The 20,448-nt window shown below is 61.0% G+C and overlaps 6 protein-coding genes across 6 annotated transcripts; 3 read left to right on the top strand and 3 right to left on the bottom strand.

The window, feature by feature from the left end:
• Positions 1–1,343: 1,343 nt before the first annotated feature.
• VTJ83DRAFT_6694 (uncharacterized protein) lies at positions 1,344–3,746 on the bottom strand (the record flags this gene model as incomplete). Its single annotated transcript, XM_071013433.1, has 2 exons — positions 1,344–1,460; positions 1,545–3,746. 2 exons carry the CDS (start codon positions 3,744–3,746, stop codon positions 1,344–1,346), a joined length of 2,319 nt encoding a protein of 772 aa, XP_070864321.1.
• A 1,110-nt stretch (positions 3,747–4,856) lies between these two features.
• Positions 4,857–7,393, top strand: VTJ83DRAFT_6693 (uncharacterized protein; the record flags this gene model as incomplete). The annotated part of the gene is made up of 3 exons (XM_071013432.1): positions 4,857–5,003; positions 5,096–7,150; positions 7,214–7,393. 3 exons carry the CDS (start codon positions 4,857–4,859, stop codon positions 7,391–7,393), a joined length of 2,382 nt encoding a protein of 793 aa, XP_070864320.1.
• Positions 7,394–7,838: 445 nt separating this feature from the next.
• On the bottom strand, positions 7,839–8,299 carry VTJ83DRAFT_6692 (uncharacterized protein; the record flags this gene model as incomplete). The annotated part of the gene is made up of 2 exons (XM_071013431.1): positions 7,839–8,006; positions 8,192–8,299. 2 exons carry the CDS (start codon positions 8,297–8,299, stop codon positions 7,839–7,841), a joined length of 276 nt encoding a protein of 91 aa, XP_070864319.1.
• A 1,471-nt stretch (positions 8,300–9,770) lies between these two features.
• Positions 9,771–11,107, bottom strand: VTJ83DRAFT_6691 (uncharacterized protein; the record flags this gene model as incomplete). Its single annotated transcript, XM_071013430.1, has 3 exons — positions 9,771–10,445; positions 10,507–10,762; positions 10,833–11,107. The coding sequence occupies 3 exons, from the start codon at positions 11,105–11,107 to the stop codon at positions 9,771–9,773; spliced, it is 1,206 nt and encodes a 401-aa protein (XP_070864318.1).
• Positions 11,108–13,277: 2,170 nt separating this feature from the next.
• VTJ83DRAFT_6690 (uncharacterized protein) lies at positions 13,278–14,850 on the top strand (the record flags this gene model as incomplete). Its single annotated transcript, XM_071013429.1, has 2 exons — positions 13,278–13,600; positions 13,662–14,850. The coding sequence occupies 2 exons, from the start codon at positions 13,278–13,280 to the stop codon at positions 14,848–14,850; spliced, it is 1,512 nt and encodes a 503-aa protein (XP_070864317.1).
• Positions 14,851–16,263: 1,413 nt separating this feature from the next.
• On the top strand, positions 16,264–20,038 carry VTJ83DRAFT_6689 (uncharacterized protein; the record flags this gene model as incomplete). The annotated part of the gene is made up of 7 exons (XM_071013427.1): positions 16,264–16,359; positions 16,427–16,692; positions 16,833–17,212; positions 17,284–18,365; positions 18,420–19,121; positions 19,230–19,520; positions 19,580–20,038. The coding sequence occupies 7 exons, from the start codon at positions 16,264–16,266 to the stop codon at positions 20,036–20,038; spliced, it is 3,276 nt and encodes a 1,091-aa protein (XP_070864316.1).
• Between the last annotated feature and the right edge of the window lie 410 nt (positions 20,039–20,448).

Raw genomic sequence — 20,448 nt, 5'->3', positions numbered from 1 at the left:
CAAGAATACGAACCTCCCCCCCCACCACAGGATATCTTGATATCACCAACATTCTCCTCCAGCGAAGTGGCATACTGTGTATACAACGAGCTCCCCCCCTGTCCTTGTAACCTCCCACCAAACAACGATGGGTCGGACTTCGCCGGCCGACCCAGCCACGACGAGACACGGGACAGACAAACGGATGGACGGAGGGGATGGGATGAGATGGGATGGGATGGGATGGGACAGCGACACAACGTCCGCGCATGTCCGGCCGATGCTTGCCTCCGGTTCCGGATATACAGGGCTCGAGCGGCATATCGGGCTTCAGACCTACCTGCTGTGTACGCCACGCTTGACAGCGTGAGACAGACAAGAAAAAAAAAAAGGCAGCCGATGGGATCCAATGCTGCAAAGCTGCCAGGTCAAGCCGTTGGATTCAACAGCGGTCAGCGAGGTACATCCTCCCGTAATTAGTAGAGGTGAGGATCAGCAAGGAACGATGGTTCACACGCACTCTTCCTGCTCTGCCTGATCCTGTCCTGCCCTCAAACCTCCGGAAGATAAAAAGGAGAAAAAAAAAAAAAAAGACGTCAAAACAGCCCACCCACCACGTATCCCGTATCCCGACCCCTTGTTTTTTTTTTGGTTGTTTTCAGCCGGACCAAATGCCGAGCGGCTCCCCGGCCAGATACGCTCGCCGGCGGGCCGATAGCTTGACGGTGGCATCATGGCGTCTTGTCGTGCTACCTACGGTGGTATCAATCCCAACATGTCAACCGGCCCTTCCCTTGCTGCTTGTCTCTCGATGTGGGGGTCATCGAGGTCGGATTGATCGTGGGGGGGGCGAGAGCTGTAGCGTACTATGTATGTAGAGTGGATGTGATGGTTCCTGCGGCATGGAGAGGCAGGAGATGTCCTGAGCAGAGCCAACTGAACACGGGTTTCTCAGCCACAGCTCTCATTCCCGCGGTTCACGGCTCACAAGTTCCTAAGGAACCCCCCCCCCCCCCCCCTCAAGATGGAAAACTTGACGTGCATCTTTGAAAGGAGCCCCCAAAACGAACCTCCAAGTCTGTATTCTTCCCCCAAGCCAATGCGACGCATTTGGCGCTACCCACCCTGATCTAACCCATCGAGGAAGATTCTAAGTGATACTATGGATATATTACCCGATACACGACTCTGCTGCGACAGGCAACGAGCAGGACTGAAGAAAAAAAAAAGACATAAAACAGGACAACGCCGTCCATCTAGCCAACACACACCCGGGCACGACGCCGTACCTCGTCAAACCTTGATGAATTAGCGACCCCTAGGTCGCCCTTTTCCAGCGCCGATACGGAACCAAGGCCGCCGCCCTATTTGCCGCCCTTCATGGCTTGGCGACGGCGGACCTTTTCGGTGATGCGCGTGAGGGCCGACTTGATCTCGCCCTTTTCAAAGGTGTCGAGGTCGTAGTAGTGCGGCGCGATTTCCTGCGGGTGATCATGTTAGCGCCTTGCTTCCCGTCAAAAGGCGAGATGAAAGAAGCCAACAATTGTAACACAAAGACAACGTACCAAGAGCCACTCGGGACGAATGTTGGTCACCGTCCTCACGTACTGCTTCGTCGTCAGGACGAACTCGTTGTACACCACCCAGTCGTAGGCGGCGGTGAGCACGGTGCTGGGGTGGATCATGACGAGCTGGTCGTCCTTGACCGTCTTGTACACCTTGGAGTTGGCGCTCTCGCGCATGGCCACCTGCATGAAGAAGCCCGCGAGCAGGGCCCGGCGGATGTTGACGTAGTACTCCTTGTTCTGGAACGGCGTGCTGACCAGCTCGATGCCGTGCGTCTCCATGATGCGCTTCAGCTGGGCGCGCACGTTGTCGGCGCTCGAGAGGTGGCGGTACGACAGAAAGTGCTCGTGGCACCACTTCTTGAGGTCCTCGCCGCGCTGCTCGGCGGCCTTGAAGGCGTGGTAGGCGTTGAGCAGCGTCAGGTGGTCGCCGTCCGGGTGGGCAAACTGCTGCTTCATCTCGTCGGCGCGCTTGCGGGCGTTGTTGGGCCGCACCCAGATCTGCGGGACGGACAGCAGGGAGGTGATGGAGAGCATCTCGTTGGAGCAGTAGAACTCGGGCGACGAGATGAGCATGACGGCGAGGGCGGGGTCGAGCGGGAACTCGGACGCCAGGCTGCCCAGGGTGGTCAGCTCGCCGTCGTCGTCGAGGCAGGCCAGGTAGTTGAGCTCCTCGAGGGCGCGCATCATGGTCTCGGGCGCCGGGGGGTCCATGAGGTCGAAGTGGACCAGGTCCTCGACGCCGAGCTTCTTGAGCTCGAGGACCGTGTTGGCCAGGTTGGAGCGCAGGATCTCGGGGTAGGTCTGCTCGATGAGCTCCTTCTTGAACGCCGACTCGGTGTAGAGCCGGAAGCACTTGCCGGGCCGCGTGCGACCCGCACGACCGGCGCGCTGCTGGGCCGACGCCTTGGAGATGGGCGAGACGAGCAGGGACTCGACGCGGGTGCGCGGGTTGTAGATCTTTTGCTTGCTGAACCCGGGATCCACGACGTAGACGATGCCGTCGATGGTCAAGCTGGTCTCGGCGATGTTGGTGGCGACGATGCACTTGCGGCCGGGGCGGCCGCCCTTGCGGAAGGGCTCGGGGGCCTTGTCGAAGATGCGCTGCTGCTGGTGCGGCGGCAGCGTGCCGTAGAGCGGGTAGACGGCCATGGGCCCGGCGTCGGACTCGCGGATCATCTCGTCGACCTCGAGGCTGATGCGGCGGCAGGCGTCCTCGATCTCCTCCTCGCCCGTCAGGAACAGCAGGATGTCGCCCTCGGGCTCGCTCGCGTGGATCTGGAGGACGGTGCGGACGGCGGCCTCGACGTAGTCGCGCTCGGGCTCGGGGGTGTAAAAGATCTCGACGGGGTGGGTCCGGCCGGGCACGGCGAGCAGGGGCGCGTTGTTGAAGTAGGTCTGGAACTTTTGGGCGTCGAGGGTGGCGGACATGACGATGATCTTGAGGTCCTTGCGGCGCTCGGCGATCTGCTTGAGCAGGGCCATGAGGATGTCGGTGGCGAGGGTGCGCTCGTGGGCTTCGTCGAGGATGATGCAGCCGTAGCGCGACATGTCGTGGTCGTGCATGGCCTCGCGCAGGAGCTGGCCGTCCGTCATGTACTTGAGCAACGTCTTGGGGCCGGTCCGGTTCTCGAAGCGGATGCTGTAGCCCACCTCCTCGCCCAGCGTGACGTCGAGCTCGTCGGCCACGCGCTGGGCCACCGACATGGCGGCGACACGACGGGGCTGCGTGCAGGCGATGAGCTTCCCGGTGAGGTGGGGGAGCTCGTCGTAGAGGACGTACTGCGGGATCTGGGTCGTCTTGCCGGAACCCGTCTCGCCGACGAAGACGAGGATCTGGGCCGAGTGGTACATGTCGAGGAACTCCTGGCGCTGCTTGCTCACGGGCAGGTCGCGGCGCGTCTTGAGGATGCGGTAGTACTGCTGCGAGTGCGGCCGCCCGGTCCACGGGTTGGTGTCGGAATCCTCGGCCTTTAGCGCCTGGTCGGCGGTGGTGTTGTGGCGCTCCATCCTGTCGAGCGGCGACTTGAAGCTGTGGCTGGCAGGGCCGTCCGAGTCCTCTTGGTTGAGGTGCGCCAGGTACGGGTTCGCTTTCGCCGCCATCGCGTCGACGCCGTTGTCGTCCGTCCTTGGACGCTTCGTATCCTGGCTTCCCCCCCTCTCGGTGCTCGATCGCTTGAGGGTCTTGGTTGAGTCGGCCATGGCGGTTCGATACGTGGCGGCCGGAACAGCGACGGTGGGCAGTTGGGGGATACCTGGCAGGTCAAGGTTGGCGACGGGACGCTTTTGTAAGAGCGAGGCTTGCGATAACTTTTTTGTTTGGCGGACCGCCGAAAGCAAAGAAGGGTGGGTCCGCCGAGGCCTATCGATAAGCTATGGGCACCCACCGTACGCAGTAGTTGGTGCATTCCTGCTGAATGTGTGCCAGAATATTACTGTGTACTGTGTATAGTACGTACTGCGTACCTACTACCAGGTAGGCTCACTCACCTCACTCACTCCCTGGACTAGGTACCTACCTCACCTCGTCCAACCAACCATTTACAAAGGAGGTACTTTGGTTGGGGAATCGGGAGGCCGTGTCAATGCCACTGTTTTTTGGGACTCGAGTAAGGCCATTAGTATACATTGCAGAAGGTTGCTGGTTGCTGTTCATAACTGTTTGTTTTTTTTTTTTTTTTTTTTTTTTTTTAAAAAAAAAAACCACGCTGTACACCTGCCTGCGGTACCTCATGCTGATTGCCTCCAGAGCCCGCTCTCACTGCCTGGACTATTTTGCTGAAGAAGTCTGAGACGCGCATATCTCGACCTTGTTTTTCCTATCGATAAGCCTTGAGGACCCCGCACCCCACACGATTTCTTCTTGAGGTCCAATGCCTGCTGTTCTCCTGAAAACCCAGCAAAAGAATCGGTAGCGGGTTGGGGTTCGGTTCGGGTTGCACGCGGGGTGGGAAGGCCGGGGAGGGAGCAAACCGAAATCTGGTTCTCGTACAGTCATGTGGTAGATAATAGTCTTTCTCTCTTGTCGTTTGGCCCGAGTTTTGGTGGTTGGGAAGTCACCCGGAGCATCTCCTCATTCTCTCTTCACGACGATTAAACCCAACATGGGAATGGATATATAGAAGCCGATTCTCCATCCTTCGTTCTTTTTTTCCCTCCCACAATCCTGGCCGTCTAGCCGGTGGACCTTCTTGAGCTCCGTGTCCCTCTGCTCCTCACCGAGACGCCGCCGAGGGCTGTCTTATCCGCTAGGTTTCGTTTCGTTCGTTTCTCAAACCACCGCGCAGCTTCCAGCCGCTCCTCCAGCCCACCATGTCGTCAGACGGGGGCCTCAACCCCGAATCCGACAGCTTCGAGAGCCAGAGCCAGAGCCGGCCTGTCTTTTACATTGGCCAGCATGAGACCAACCGACCGGAGCCGCTCACCGATGACCAGTACTCCCTGCTGCTGACCACCGGGGTGAGTACGACAGGGAGCAAAGCGAAGCTTGCGCTTTTTGGAGACCACCGACGCTGACTGCACTCCCCCCCCCCCTCCCCCCTTCCCCCCAGTTCCGCTTCGTGACCGCGCCGGTCACCAACCAGCGCTTTTTCCAGCGGGTTGTGGACCTGTATAAGGCCTATCTCAAGGAGCGCGAAGAGTGGGCTCGGCAGGATGGGCTCTCGGCCGCTCAGCTGCAAAACCCGTCCTTGCCGGGGCCCGTGGTGCCAACCCTGACCGACGAGGACACGTCGCTGTACCCGAGCGACTACATCGGCTCGCTGGCCGTCTACCTCAGCCCCTGGATCGACCTGTGCTCGTCCGACCCGCACATTGCCAGCATCTCGCGCCAGGTCTTGAACCTCGAGGCTGCCTACGCCAACTGGTGCGGCGCAAGGACCCTCATCATCCCGGGGCCGCGGAAGGACGACGACGGCCGCGGCATCGCCCAGTATGCGCGCGCGATCCGCGAGGCCTTGCACTCGGCCGGCCGCGCCAACATTGTCATCCACATGCCCATGTACCGGGAGCCGGGTCTCGACGAGACGGCCGAGACCCTCTCGTCCATCTTTGGCCCTGAGAACGGGACCCAGGAGGACGCCCCCAAGGGGATTGACATCTTCACCACCTGGGATTCGTGGAACACGATCCGGTCCGTCTGCAACTACTCCATGAGGCTGTTTGTGGCGCTCCGGATCCCCCGCCGCGTGCCCGAAAAGACGCTTCAGGAGCGCTGGTTCGCCGAGCCCCTCCACTACCTGACCATCGGCAAGGACGTGTTCCAGCCCAACCGCGCGGGCCATCCGTCCCTCACCAAGCACCACCAGGCCCTCATCAACCGCTACATGCGCCTCAGGAGCATCCCGTGGATCATTCTGTGCGACGTCGGGCCGCGCCCAGAGGAGCTCTCCTTCGTCGCCGACCCCATGGCCGTCGACTTCCCTTCCCTCGCCGAGGCGACCCAGGCCCTCAAGGAGAAGCGGAAGCCCCACATGCCGGCCATCAACGCCCACGTGGCCTACATGAAGTTTCTCGAGCGCCAGCAGCCGCCGTACTCGGCCATGGAGACGCCGGCGCTCACGAGCTTCCAGGACTGGCTGCAGCCGCCGCTGCAGCCCCTCGCCGACAACCTCGAGTCGGCCACGTACGAGGTGTTTGAGGGCGACCCGGTCAAGTACGACCAGTACGAAAAGGCCATCGCCCAGGCCATGACCGAGTGGAGGGAGCTGAAGAAGCCCACGTCGGCGTTGGACCCCAAAGACCCCTCGAAGCCGGAGCTGGTGGTGGCGGTGGCGGGCGCCGGCCGCGGGCCGCTCGTGACGCGCGCCCTCCGCGCCGCCGAGGCCACGGGGACGGCGATTCAGATCTGGGCGCTCGAGAAGAACCAGGACGCCTACGTCTACCTGCTGCGCAAGAACAAGGTCGAGTGGGGCAACAAGGTCAACCTGGTGAGGACCGACATGCGCGGGTGGGAAGGGCCGCGGCCTCGGGGCTCCCAGAACGCCATCACCAAGGTGGACGTGCTCATCACGGAGCTGCTGGGCTCCTTTGGCGACAACGAGCTGTCCCCCGAGTGCCTGGACGGCATCCAAAAGCACATGGCCCGCCCGCACGGCATCTCCATCCCGCACTCGTACACGGCCCACCTGAGCCCCATCTCGACGCCGCGCCTCTACGCCGACATTGGCTCCCGCCTCGCCACCGACCCCAACGGCTTCGAGACCCCCTGGGTCGTGCGCCTCTTCGCCATCGACTACGTGGCCCAAAAGGTGCCCGGCCGCCCGCGGTTCCAGCAGGCCTGGGAGTTTGCGCACCCGGTGCCCATCCTGCGCGCCGAGCGGTTCGCCGAGGAGCACGGCGACATCTCGCGCTACGCCACGGGCGGCGTCGGCAGCATCGCCGGCGCCAGCGGCTCCAACGAGCACAACGCCCGCCACTGCCACCTCACGTTCGTGTGCCCCACGCGCGGCGTCATCCACGGCCTGGCGGGCTTCTTCGAGTCGGTGCTGTACGCCTCGCAGACGGGCGAGGGCAAGGAGCCCGTCGAGATCAGCATCCTGCCCGACCAGATCGATCGCAAGAGCAAGGACATGATCTCGTGGTTTCCAATCTTCTTCCCGCTCAAGGTACGTGCCTTATGTTTTGTTTTCCTTTTGCGCCCGCATCGGTTGCTAACGCACGCCCTTCAGAAACCGCTCTACTTCCCGCAGGATACCGAGCTCGAGGTCAGCATGTGGCGGCAGACGGACGACTCCAAGGTGTGGTACGAGTGGCTGGTGGAGGTGTACGCGTGGGTCGGGCCCAAGACGCGCATCAAGGTCGGCGCGTCGGAGCTGCACAGCAGCCGCAAGGTGGCTTGCTTGATGTAGACCCGACGCCTGGGTTCGGGCGACCTTTGCTTGACACCGTTGCCGGCTGGATGCTAGGTGAAAGCTTCCAGCAGCCTTGGCGATGGTACTAGACGTAGTACACCGTGCAGCGCTGCACAGAGACACCTTGGGCTCTGGACAAGGTAACGGTTGGATACCTTGCAACAGGATTCTCTCTCATGTCCTCAACGCCGTGATTCGTTGCCTGTAGTTTTTTTCCCATGCCCACATGGTTGACCTTTGGCCCTCTAGCTGGATAGATTATGTCGTGATGAGCTTGCAGACGCCAACGTTGACCCATCTTCAGGTACTCTCTCGCACGTTGCTCATCCAGAATTCTCTCTCTCGACGCACCTCCGCTTCATGCATGCCCCCACCCTCTTCCTCTCCTTTCACTACAGACCCCGCCCTCACTTTCACTCACTCACTCTCTCTCTCTCTCGCTTCACTCCTCCATCTTCTCGCCCCGATCCCCATCCTCCTTCTCCCCCGCCGCCGTCACCCACAGCACGTTGTTGCAGCGAATCAGCACCTGCCCGAGCGTGCCCGTGAACTTGCGGTCGATGAACTCCTCGGTGTTGCTGAGCTGGATGTTCATGTAGCTGTCGATGCTCTGTGCGTTGCAACAGCACCCGTTAGCCCCATCGTCTCTCCTTGGCTTTTTGTTTTCCTCGTCTTTACGGCAGCGGGGGGAAAAGGGGCGCCTCGCAGAGATCGGCTCCCCACCAAGAACGAGAAGGGGGGGAGGGGAAAAAAAAAAGACAAAAGAAAAAAAAAAACAAAACAGGGTCAACATACCACCAACCGGCCCTTGTACTCCGTCTCACCCCACTTCAGCCGGACAATGACATCCTTGTTGACCAGATCCTGGAGGAACGGCCGCGGGTTGACGGGGACGAAGCTCATGGTTGCGTCGTCGTCGTCGTCGTCGTCGTTCGGGTAATCGGAGGTGGCTTGCTGTGCTTGCTAGGCTGGCTCCTTGTCGCCTTCCTTGTCGTCCCAAGAGGCACCGGGGATCCTTCGCGACGCTCTTTAGGCGGCGGGCAAAACGCTCTCTCGCCGGCAAAGAAAAAAGGCCCAGGTTGATCGCGCGTGGCGCGGGAGACGAGCGAGGGCGGGTGTGGAACGGGTCCGAGGCCGGGTTTTGCGGCGGGCCGATCGGGGCGGGAGAAGCTTGCTTGAGCGGCTGGGAGGAGGCGGCCCGGGGCGATTTTTCTTCTCGGGCGCGCGCGCGCGTAAATCGTTGGTGTTGCCGAAACGTGACGGTGGTGGCCGGTCGGTTTTTTCTTTGTGGTGCGTCGTTGAAGAGAGAGGGGGAGGGGGGGAAGGATTGGCAACCGTGCGGGTGGGAAGAGGGCCGATCCGAGACGCGGTGCGCGGGTGGGTTGATGAAGCTTTGACGACGCTTGTTCCTGGTCGGTAGGGTGACTTAGCGAACTGCTGGAAGGTTGGGACCGGAAGGTTGGCCGCCAAGGCTGCGGTAAGTTTGGGCTTGGCGGTGACAAGGCTGGCTCGGGGCTGGGCGGGCCTCCGCCAGGCCCGCTGGGGAGCAAGGCTTGGCAGCCGGCGGGGGGGTGCGGGCCCTGGCATGTCCGGGTCCATATGGCCGTTGCCAGTTGGGCAAGACCAGAGACGAATAACCATCACAATAACACACACACACACACACATACATACACACACACACTTACACGCACACACACAGAGCATCATGAGCCATCACCGATGGATTTCAAACTCTCAAAATACAATGCTGATAGCTCTGGTACATGCTTCCAATGGCAGATTGGAACTTGGCTTTAGAAATTATGACAGACCTCGCCAGAAGCGTCGTTCCTGGAACATGTGCCGAGCCCTGAGACTCGTCAATTCCATCCTCGCCCCGGCATCCAAAGACCACGATGACCTCCCCAAACCAATATCCCATGCCTCTATTCGGGGTATAATGAACGACTCATATCCAAAGCAATGACCGCGTAGGTATCCTTCTCAAAAAAAAAAAAAAAAAAAAAAAAAAAAAAAAAAAAAAAAAAAAAAAAAAAAAAAAACCGTCCCAATGCTCCTCCCCCATCCAACCGCTGGCCATGCCTTCATCCCAGGGCATTCCCATGCGTTCCAGGTAGAGTTGTTGGCAATGCAGTTTGAATGCGTCATGTGCAAGGGCTGCGCCGTCCATCATGAACAGAATACAAAGCACCCGAGCATGCCCGCATCGTCGTGCCGGGAACACGCAAACCGCCGTGGCTCACGCGGCGATCGCGCCGGCCCAGCCCGTCGATCGCTCGCCCGAACCCCGCCAACCACCATCGAGCGGAGCCGGCACGCACCGGCCATCCGTCCTCGCGCGGCGTGGCCATCGTCTCCCTCCCTCCAGCTCCTAAAGCCACGGGCTCGGCATCGTCGCCCCTCTCGCCCCCCGATCGCTCCACGCGCTGGTGCTCTCGGATCCGGGCGACGCGCACCTATGCGTACGCTCCCTCGACGACAGCGACAGCGATGACGGCGGCGGCGGTGGTGGCGGCCGCGGCGACCGGGGGGCCTCGAGCTCTGCCGGGTCTGCCTCGCTCCCCCAAAAACGACCGCCGAGGACCTGGCTATCCTTTCTTGCGCTGTACCTCCTCCCCGCGGTGGAGGCCGGCGTCCACCCCGGCACGGGCGACGTCGACATGGGCCGCTTCGACACGGGCCGCTTCGACATGGACGACGACAACGACGACGACAACGGCGGGGAACCGACCCTCGGCGGCGAGGTGTTCTCGGAGAGCTCGTACCGCGGGGCCGCCGAGCGATACGGGACGGGCGACGCAGCGGGTTCTTTGGGAGGGACGGGGGGCGGGGAGTCGGAGCCTGCGGGGGATGCTGGTTCCGGGTGCGACGGCGTTTTCCTCCGCCGGCGCAGGAAGAAGCAGAGGCCTATCGCGCCGGCGAGGAGGAGGGCTGCGACGGCGGAGCCGACGCCGATGCCGATCGCCACGGAGGTGCTGACGCCGCCGGACGAGGGAGGCGGTGCCGTCGGGGTGGGAATCAAGTAACCGGGCGGAAAGTGGGAGGCCTAGCCGAGGTGAGTACATGCGCAGCACGGCACAGGGGCCGATCGGGGCCTCTCAACGTACAGGGCCATCGGTTCGTGACGCCGATGTCGCGGTCGGCGTCGGGGGCGGCGTCGGGTCGCCGGATTGGAATCGGACTTGGATGCCGTAGGCCGTGATGCCCCCGGCCGTTTCGGAGACCGCTGTCGGGGTGGCCTGGGTTGTGCCGTCGCGAACGACCGTCACGGCGAGCACCGCTAACGCGTTCGTCCATGTCGATGTGCATGCCAACGAGGGCGCGTCGGAGCGTCCGGCCGTGGGACAGGTGAGAGTGTAGTAACTGCGGGTGCGAGAGCCGTTTTAGTCTGCCGCCTGTCTTGTGCGGATCCGATTCCCGCAGGGCGACGTACGCTGGGCAACATAGCACGGCCGTCTCGGTCTCTCGCCCTGCGGTTGCGACGCTGGAGCATGCCGTGGTGTACCCCCGGGGGCACCAGCCGGGCGAGAAGTACCGGGTCGGCTCAGGACCGTAGCCGCTCGGGAAGCAGTGGGAGTCTCGAGCAAAGAGCGGGCCGGCGACATAGCTCGAGGCGGATCCGGACCAAACCTGGTGGATTTGCGCAGCGTCGGACGAGCAGCTTGACGGAGCCTCGAATGCCGTGGTTAAAGGGCCGGCGACCGTCATCCTTGAGCCGTCCTGTGCATCGGCGGGAGGTGGTGTCGTTGTCGCACCATCCAAGAGAACCGCTGCCAGCCCTGTCTAGCCGAACACCAATCCTCAGAACCAGTCGGGTTTGTCGACAGAGACGAGGATGCGCTGTCTGAGGAGTGCAACTCGGTGCAAAGCGAACGATCAAAAGTCGCACGAAAGGTTGCCGCAGGGAGACGAAAGATGAACGAGCCGAAATTCACGCCAGACTCGATCAGAACCCTCGCTGCCGGGGTTGGTTGGTTGGAGGGGGGAAGGGTCGTCGTGCCTACGTCGGCTTGAGCGTCCACGCCGCTGTGGCTTCCGGTTGCTCTGCTCGGCCGCCCCGGGGGATGCGCGCGAGAGCTTCCCTCAGCCCGGAGGGTGTGTCTGCGGCACGACAGCGGCGGTGGCTCAACCTCCCTGGGATGACATGGGTTCCGCTGGGGGTCGAAAACACCACGCTGCTGTCCTCGGCTTGAATTGCTTTGGGGGCATGGGCAAAACGTCCTGCCCTCGGCTTCTCCCATCATGGTACCTGGCCGGCACGGTGTTGATCTCAACGGGCTGCTTGCAGCGCGCTTGTGCCGAACTGGGACGAGGCGGCAATCGCACCAATGATGGCGTCTCGCTCTGCTGCACGTGCTGGCACTACCATGAGCATCCCCCCCTCCCAGACCGGCAGCCAGACGATCACCCCAATAGCCGTCAGGTTTTCACCAGATCTCCAATCATTGCATTCATTACAACAACGACGACAACGACGCGGCGCTCGGAGAATTGAGCGAGCGCCCAGGCGGCGTCAGCGAATGCTACCCCAGGGGCGGTGGGGAGCAGCAGCCCAGGTGCTGCTGCGGAGCTTCCAGGGCAGGACGTTGCCCGAGCCGTTGCCTCTCTTTCTTTGTGATGATGGCGACCTGGGAACAAACGGCCATGCTGCGTATAGTAAGCTGGCTGAGCTAGGCTGCACTATTGAGTCCAGCTTTGGGGGCTGACGGCGCAAGGGGGGGCTGCTTCGCCTCTTCCCTGCGTCCCGGGTCGTGGAGCCTGAAGGGCGTGGCGAGAGCAGGCACGCGTATTTCTTGGAGCGGACGAGGTCGTTGTCATATCGACAATCTGGTCCTATCCATTGTTGGACCTAGGTATGCCTATGCGATCAGGAGTGGAAAGGTACCGGCCGCGCAAGGGTTCGTCGCAGACCAGCAGCTCAGCACGTCCATACCTGAATTGCAGGTCGTGACCTGCAGCCTACCAACAGCGGGCGCAGACGACCTGATCGAAGGTCCGGGCTTTTTGCTGTGGCTTGGCAGACCAAGGCCCGGCCTGGGCCGTTAATAGGGGACTAATAGTTACCGTCTAGTTAGTTATTACCGTACCGAACCTGGGAACCTGGTCCCCGCCGCACTCCACGCAGCGACTTGGCTTCACCTCATCCAGCCCGAGCTGGGACACGGCACCTCCGACCTTCTCCATTCTCGATACCTACGGTAGGTAGGTAGGTAGGTAGGTACCTAGTAGGTAATGAGGAGGGTCTCTCCTGCAACCTCGAGGTTCATCATGTCCCATAATACCTAGGTACCTACTTGATCGATTTGTTCTTTGGGAGCTCCCCCGGTCTTCGGTGCCGCTGTTGCAGCTTGATGGCTCAACCGTGGGTTGCCAGGCGGGGTTCTCGTCAGACGTATTTCTCCTTCCCAGCTCACAGGGGCCTGCTGGAAACAACGCCCAGGCGAGGCCTCGAATGGCTTGGGATCCATGCCCCGGAGCGTGTTGGAAGGAAAGGAAGGCCTAGGACGACTCCGGGAGCCTGATGGGATGGAGGTGCGCACCTCAAATATGGACTCCCTGGGTTGCTGGGCGGTGTCATCACTATTGCTCCGTTTCTCTCACTCTCGGTATCGCTCTTCAAACAATATCGCAGCATTCTGCCTCTCTCGTTGCTGTCTTTCGTTAAATCCAGCATCTGCATTGTGTTTCCAATATCGCGTACTTCTCTCTCTCCAAAACCATGAACCTTGTCTTGCTCGGAACCGCGCTGCTGGCCCCATGGGCGTTGGCCGAGCCCCAGGAGCGCGTGTGGTCGGTGGTCTCGTAGGTCCTGAGCGGTGACCACACCCCGCGAGCGCTGCCAACGCCCCCGGAGCTCACCCCGATCGGTGCGAATCAAATGCACGCCCTAGGAGCCGCGTTCCGGGACCGGTACGTGCGCCTGTCTCGCTCCGACGAGCACGTCGGCATCGTCGGCGTTCGGCCCAAGACGCTCGACAATTCGCAGCTCTTCATCCAGGCCTCGGCCGATGGCTGCTCCGCCACCAGCGCCATCGCCTTCATGCAGGGCCTCTATCCGCCCTTCCCGCAGGTCTCGTGCGACCGTACCGTCCCCGAACATACTCGGCTTGCCGACAACTCCATCGTCAACTACCCCATGTTTGGCTATCAGTACCCCATCATCCGAACCAGCGACCCTGACCGCGATCCGGATTCGATTTGGTAGGTTTCGGGCACTCGGAGCCTATCGCAAGAAGAGATATCCTGATGAAGCTTCTCGCAGGATCCATGGCTTTCGTCGGTGCAACAAGCACGAGACGTCACTGCTCTCGTTCCCCCACGATCCTCTCGCCGATGTCCTACACCAAAGCAGCAAGACCCTCTATGGTCGGCTCTGGAACCAGGTATTCCACGATGTCTTCTCACCCTCTGAAGCTACATTCTTCAACGCCCACGAGCTGTTCGGGTACGCTGTTTATCGTTGGGTCCACGACGCTGGAATCCATTCGGCACTTACCCTGGGTGATCTGGAGCAGCTGCAGGAACTTGCATGGCAAGAGCAGACCCTCAAGTATGCACCAACAACGGGCTCGAGAAACTCGACGGAGAAGCTTGTTTCGACAATGGCTGGGAGGACGCTGGTATCCAGGGTGGCGGCCCTCTTTTCTGAGAACATGGCCTCTCGCGGCGAACGCAACAAGTTAAATCTTGCCTTCACCTCGCACGAGCCGTTCTTGAGCTTCTTCGCTTTGGCTGGCCTCCTCTCCGGGCCTTCCAGTCATCTGTTCACGCAGTTGCCGACCCCAGGCGCGACGCTAATCTTTGAGCTCTTCTCCGTCAACGCCGACGAGATGAACGGCGCCGAATCTCTCAACAACTCCGATTCGGAGGACCACGCGGACGATTGGTGTTCTTCGAACCGCAGAGATGGCGAGACAGCCGAGGTCGAGTCCTCGAATCAGCCTGGCCCTGAAGACCCTGAGGACGACCACGGTCATGACGAGTCTTCAAACCATGACGAAGTCGGCTCTGACTCCGATTCCTACAAACCGTCAGAGCAGCACAACACCGACGACAACGAGCACACTTCTTACGAAGAGCGCTCTCCAACTTCCAACCTCCACTCCTCCAAGCTCCGCCGCCGCAGGAGCATCAGCACGGTTGCCTACCCGTCCGTCGACGACCTCTACGTCCGCTTCCTCTACCGTAACGGCTCGGCCGACCCCAAGCTCCCGCCTGTCCCTTGCCCGCTGTTTGGCAACACGCGTACCGCCATTCCATGGCGGTACTTCAACGAGATGGCGTGGGCTGTGGGCGTCGCCAACGCCACGAGCTGGTGCGCTGCGTGCGAGAGCGACGCGTTTTTCTGCAAGGGCGCCGAGGAGAGACGCGAGCCGCATCCCAAGCTGGCGGCGTTTATCGGGGCGTCGGCGGCGACGGGGGTGTTGGTTATGTTGAACATGATGCTGTGAGAATGATGGCCGATGTTCGGGTGTTGGAAGGGGATATTAGTATCAACGCCATCTGGTTGGCAGGAACACTGGGACGTAGAGAGGGGTGGTGATCACGAGGAATGTTTTCAGCGTACTGGTTGATGCTTGTCTCATGGCTGGTTAGAAGCATTGGGCTCGGCCGTTCTGGCTGAGAATCATCTTTCAGGGGAGAGGGGGAGGGGTCATCAATCCAAGTCCCGGAGATCCGCGCCCATGTTACCTAGCAACGATTGGAGAATCAATCTACCGTTAGAGTGCCATTCACACTGCGGGTACCGAAACGCTGGTTGACCAGGCGAGGACAGTTCCAAGGCAAAGTAATCATGCCGGTGAAAGCCCGGCGCCGATCCATGATTTCGGTGCTTGGCGAAGAGTTGGAGAGTTGAGAGGGGGGTTGCCTTGGGAAACATCAGAACCATATGCCGAGCCGTGACCACTGTAAAGATTGGCACATCACTTTGGGCGATGGGAATTCGTTGTTCTTGGAGCTTTTCAGCGTCCCTTGCGTAGGAGAGTCTGGCCAGGTCAACGTAGCGTGGGAAAACTGACCGCTGCCCATCGTAGAGGCAGTTACAGAGGATGAAGAGAAAAAAGTGATTGGAAGAGGGAGGGAATGGGAAAGAAGAACCTGGAAAATGATCTGCTCCAAACTTAACGCGCCACTCGAAGGAAAAACAAAGAAAAGATCGAGATGGAACTTTGCTGTTGACTGTGTTTGTGTTTTCTGTTTCGTCAGCGTTGTGCTTGTAAGAGACGACGTATTGCTCTCTAGCAGCGTTCCGAGTCACCCCCATAGTCGTATCGTCTTTGAGAGCGGGCAGACGAGACGTATGAGACACGATATCCACTTTCCTGGGGCTCTTTTGCTATCTCACGTGTCCTGGGATAGAAAAGCTAGGTGAAGAAGCTTGTTTGAGACCATGGGATGCATCGATGAACTATATCTTCCGGCATCGCTGGCTTGCCACCTGCCACTCGTCTGTGTTTGGTAACTCCACAAGCAAAATAACGTTACAAGATCGGTGTCGCTACAAGCTGCAGCCTGGTGCGCATAAGTTTCTATACCTCAAACATGAAACATGCAAGATCCTTTCAGACAATCTTGGGAACCCATTTTGCCACTATGTCAACTTCAGGAGAAAGTAAACAGTGACTCTCAGGGGGCTGCGGTTGCCGGGTGACCCTTGTGAGGCCCGTATGCAACCCTAACCCTTGATCGCTCAACTTGGAGGTGGAGTAAGTGGATGAATTCTCACTCATGGCTTCACCACGGATACCCTCCTGACTTGGGCACTTCACTCGCCCTCGCTCACGAGTCCTTGTAGAGCTCTGGCTGTCTTTACAAAACATCCCACTTCAAGCGCCGATATTCACCATATCAAGTGACGCGAAATGACCAGGCCTTCCAAGTCGTCCGGTCCGGGCGACCCGGCCCCAAGCAAATCAGCTCAGCAGGCCAAAAAGCTTCAAGACGACCAGGTCATGTCGGTACGGCTCTCACCCTCCTCTCGCTTATTTCGAACCGCAGAAAGGCTCATCTTTGTCTGTGGCTCAGACCAACAACAGCAGCATCGTCTCCAAGCGCAGCGTCGAGAAGCTCTACCACCCCGGCGAGGCGCACTACTTCCGGCACTTTGTCCGCAAGTTCCAGCGCCGGGCGCCCCTCATCAACAGGGGCTACTGGCTGCGCATGAGGGTGGTGGATACGCTCGTGCGGGACTTCTTGCGTGGCTCGGCCTCGAGGGCGACGGAGCGTGAGAACGCGGCGGCGGGGAGGGAGAGCAAGAAACGGGCGGTGGTGGTGAACCTGGGGTGCGGAAGGTCAGTTGCCCCCGTCCAATCCGGCGTGTTGCGGCGAGCCCTTGGCTGTTGTGCCGGGCGCGGCGTGGCCGTGGACGCCCTGCCGTTTGGCTGTCGCAGGCTGACGTTGACGCCCCCGAGGCCGGAGGCCCGCTCTCCAGCGACGCCCTCCCATGGCAGTGCCTCGCTCGCTACCCGGAGTCGTGCGCGGGCGCGAACGCTCGCTTTGTGGATGTCGACTTCCCCGACCTGATTGCGCGCAAGCGAGAGACGGTGCTCAACACCCCCGACCTTCGGGGTCCGCTCACGGGGCTGAAGGAGAGCGTGTCCCCTGGCGCCGGGGTGGTGCTGGAGAGCGACCAGTACGTACAGGTTGGGTGTGATCTGAGGGACCTCAAGACCCTGCGGCGAGGTCTGGAGGTCGCGGCCGGGGGGCGCTTGGAGGAGTGCCGGTTTCTCTTCGTGGCGGAGGTGTCGATCACGTACATGGAGACGGCAGCGGCGGATGAGGTGATTCGCTTTGCTTCTACCGTGGGAGATGGTTGGTTCTGACCCCGGACCTTTTCCCTTCCTTCGCTCTTGAAATCATATACGCTGACCCCCCCTCCCCAGCTGAGTTTGTCCTCCTCGAACAAATCCTCCCCGACGGCCCGTCCCACCCCTTCGCGGCCACCATGCTCAGCCACTTCACGAAGCTCGGCACGCCGCTCAAGTCGGTCGACGTCTACCCGACCGTGGACGACCAGCACGCGCGCTTCGCGTCCTGCGGCTGGCCCGCGGACCAAGTCTGCGTCTGGACGCTCTGGCAGGCCTGGGCCGACGCCCGCTTCCTTCAGCCCGCCGACCGCACAGAGCTCGACAAGGTCGAGCCGTTCGACGAGTGGGAAGAGTTCGCCATCTTTGCGTGCCACTATTGCGTCGTTCACGCACGCGTGGGCGGAGAAGGCCAGGCCATGGCGTCCCCGACCAAGCGGGAATCCTCAATTCCGGTCCCTATCCAGGCCGGGGCCGTGCGGTTCGATGAGTGCCAGGGCCAGAGGGGCCAGCGTCGATTTGCGGCTGCGATGCGGCTGGACGGCGGTGAGGGAACGACAGGGCGCCAGCCTACGGTCTTGTTGAACGTCCTAGGGCTGGGAACGAAGAGCCGGTTGCAGTCATGCGACGTGTTCGGCCTCGGGGGTGAGGCAGCAGGCGATTGGCAGCCTGCGGCGGCCTTGCGCGAGGGTGGCCCAACGCCGAGGATGTGCCATACCTTGACGGACCTCGGGAAACACGGGGTCCTGCTGGCCGGCGGGCGCGAAAGCCCATCAAGTCCGTTCAAGGATTGCTGGCTCTTTGACAAGGAAACGAGCTCGTGGAGGCGGACGCACGACCTCCCCGTTCCGTTGTACCGGCATGCCGCAACCGCGCTGGGCGATTCAGGCCTTGCGCTGCTCCTCGGCGGTCGGGGCAAAAGCGAAGCATCTGATGCTTGCCTCTTGTATCATCCCGAGGCGGGTTGGATCGAATGTGACGTCGCCGGAGCGAGGCCGCCAGCTGCGTATGGTGCAGCGGTGGCATGCGGGAGCGGGAGCGACGGAGGTGTGTACAGCGGCATTCTCACAGGCGGGATAACGGATGGCCTCGTGTCCGATCGCATCCTGGGTCCGGGCGACCGGATCGTCGGCTGGGAGGTCGACGTCTCAGACATCAAGGTATGCTGAAGTGATTTTGCCAACCTCGGCGAGAACAATCACTAACCGCACTAGAAACCGACGATCACGTTCACCAAGCTGAAGGGATCGAGCGAGCAACCATCCCTCGCCGTGGAGTGGCTGCTGAAGCGGTTCGGCGCGACCTGCTTCCCCCTGGGCAACCACGAATTTGTTCTCCTGGGCGGAGTCACCAGGGACACCATAGTGGGCCACCAAGATGAGATCATCATCTTCTCCGTCGCGGGAGACGAGGTCCGCCTTGTTCGCCGGCTCGAATGGCCTGCGGAGATCCCGCGGCCGCTGCTGGCAGGACATTCGGCGGTTATCCTTCCCGACAGCAACAGCGTTGTCATCGTGGGGGGCGGCGCGACGTGCTTCTCCATGGGAACGCACTGGAACAAGGGGGTGTACACGATACGGTTGCAAGACCGGCTTGGGGTGGATGGGGAGAAGGAGGCGGCTCCTGCGGTCTCGGCGGTCTCTCCAAGATGGGTGCATCAAAAGACCATCGATATTCTCCCCGGAGAGAAGAGCTTTCCTCCCCTCCCTACCACAGCGGCGAGGACGGCGCTCGCTGACGGCGGAAGCTCGGCCGAGATGACACCGATTCCCCGGGTGAAGCTGGATTCGGCAGACGACTTTGAACGTATCCTACGTGCCGACCGGCCAGTGGTGATTGAAGGTTTGAACTTGGGATCCTGCGTGTCGGCATGGACGCTGGACTACCTGGTCGACAAGGTTGGGGCCGATCGCAAGGTGGGTAGAGACCATACCATTTTCTCACCTGGCTGTCCGTCGCCTTGCGTGCCTATAGGGCTCGCTTTATGTCTTCCTCGGGCGTAGCTAACGGTGAACAAACAACAGGTGGTCATTCATGAAGCAGCGAGCCAGGTGATGGACTTCACGTCCAAGAATTTCAAGTACGTCACGGCCGAGTTTGAGGAGTTCGCGCGGCGAGCCGGCCGCGGCGACAGGCTGTACCTGCGGGCGCTCTCGCGAGACAAGCCGTCCGAGAAGCCGGCGTTGCTGGCCGACGACTTCCCGACGCTGGCGGAGGACTTTGTGCTCCCGCCGCAGTTGGCATTCGTGAAGGAGAAGCTGTTCAGCTCGGTGCTGAGGATGTCCGGGCCGGTGAACATGTGGCTACACTACGATGTGGGTGCTTCGCTTTTCCCCTCCCGGTCCGCCAACGGTTCGTCTGACATGCTGCTTAGGTCATGGCGAATGTCTACTGCCAGATCGGCGGTTCCAAGCGGATGCTGCTCTTCCCGCCGTCCGACGTCGAACGCCTTTCCTTCGCGCCCGGGGCGTCCAGCTCGGGCGTCGATGTGTTCTCGTTGCTCGACAAGCCAGAGCTCGCGCGGACGCATCCGCACGAGGCCGTGGTGTCACCCGGGGACGTGCTCTTCCTGCCCCGGCTGTGGCTGCACACGGCGACACCCATCGGCGGGGATGTGAGCATCGCCGTCAATGTCTTCTTCCGGGATCTCGACAACGCCCACTACGCGTCGGGCCGCGATGTCTACGGGAACCGCGACCTGGCGGCCTACGAGAAGGGGAGGCAGGATGTGGCCAGGATCGCCAACAGTTTCAAAAAGCTGCCGGCCGAGGCGAGAGAGTTTTATCTCCTGAGGCTCGCCGACGAGCTTCGTGAGCGGGCGCGGACGGGCTGAGCGAAGAAAAAGGTCAAGTTGTGTGCGCCACAGTACATCCCTTGCGAGTGGCTGCGGCTCAACGTCTCGCGGTAGTTGTCCGAAATCTTCAGTCCCGTTGGCCGAAGGCTGAAGATGGCATGGACATGGGATGGCGACATGGACATGGGACCAAGGGGCGAACTTGACATTGTCTCGGCCAAAGTCATCCAACATCCGGGCCCTCCCTGCATCGGGAGTGTCCCGTTGAGTCAGCGAGGTGCCGGACGTTGCGTAAAGGATGGCCGTGGCCGCGGCGCCAAGATATCGCTGAGAGAGCGGCCAATGTCGAGCGCTGCCCGACAGCGAGAAACGTCGGGCCAAGACAACCGCCGAGCATCGACGTGATGCTGCGCATGCTTGGCTGGCGGTCGACCCGAGTATTCAAGGCT

The sequence above is a fragment of the Remersonia thermophila genome, chromosome 6 (assembly GCF_042764415.1).
Source record: "Remersonia thermophila strain ATCC 22073 chromosome 6, whole genome shotgun sequence".
NCBI classification, from domain to species: domain Eukaryota; kingdom Fungi; phylum Ascomycota; class Sordariomycetes; order Sordariales; family Chaetomiaceae; genus Remersonia; species Remersonia thermophila.
This window is presented reverse-complemented; position numbering and strand designations above follow the sequence as displayed.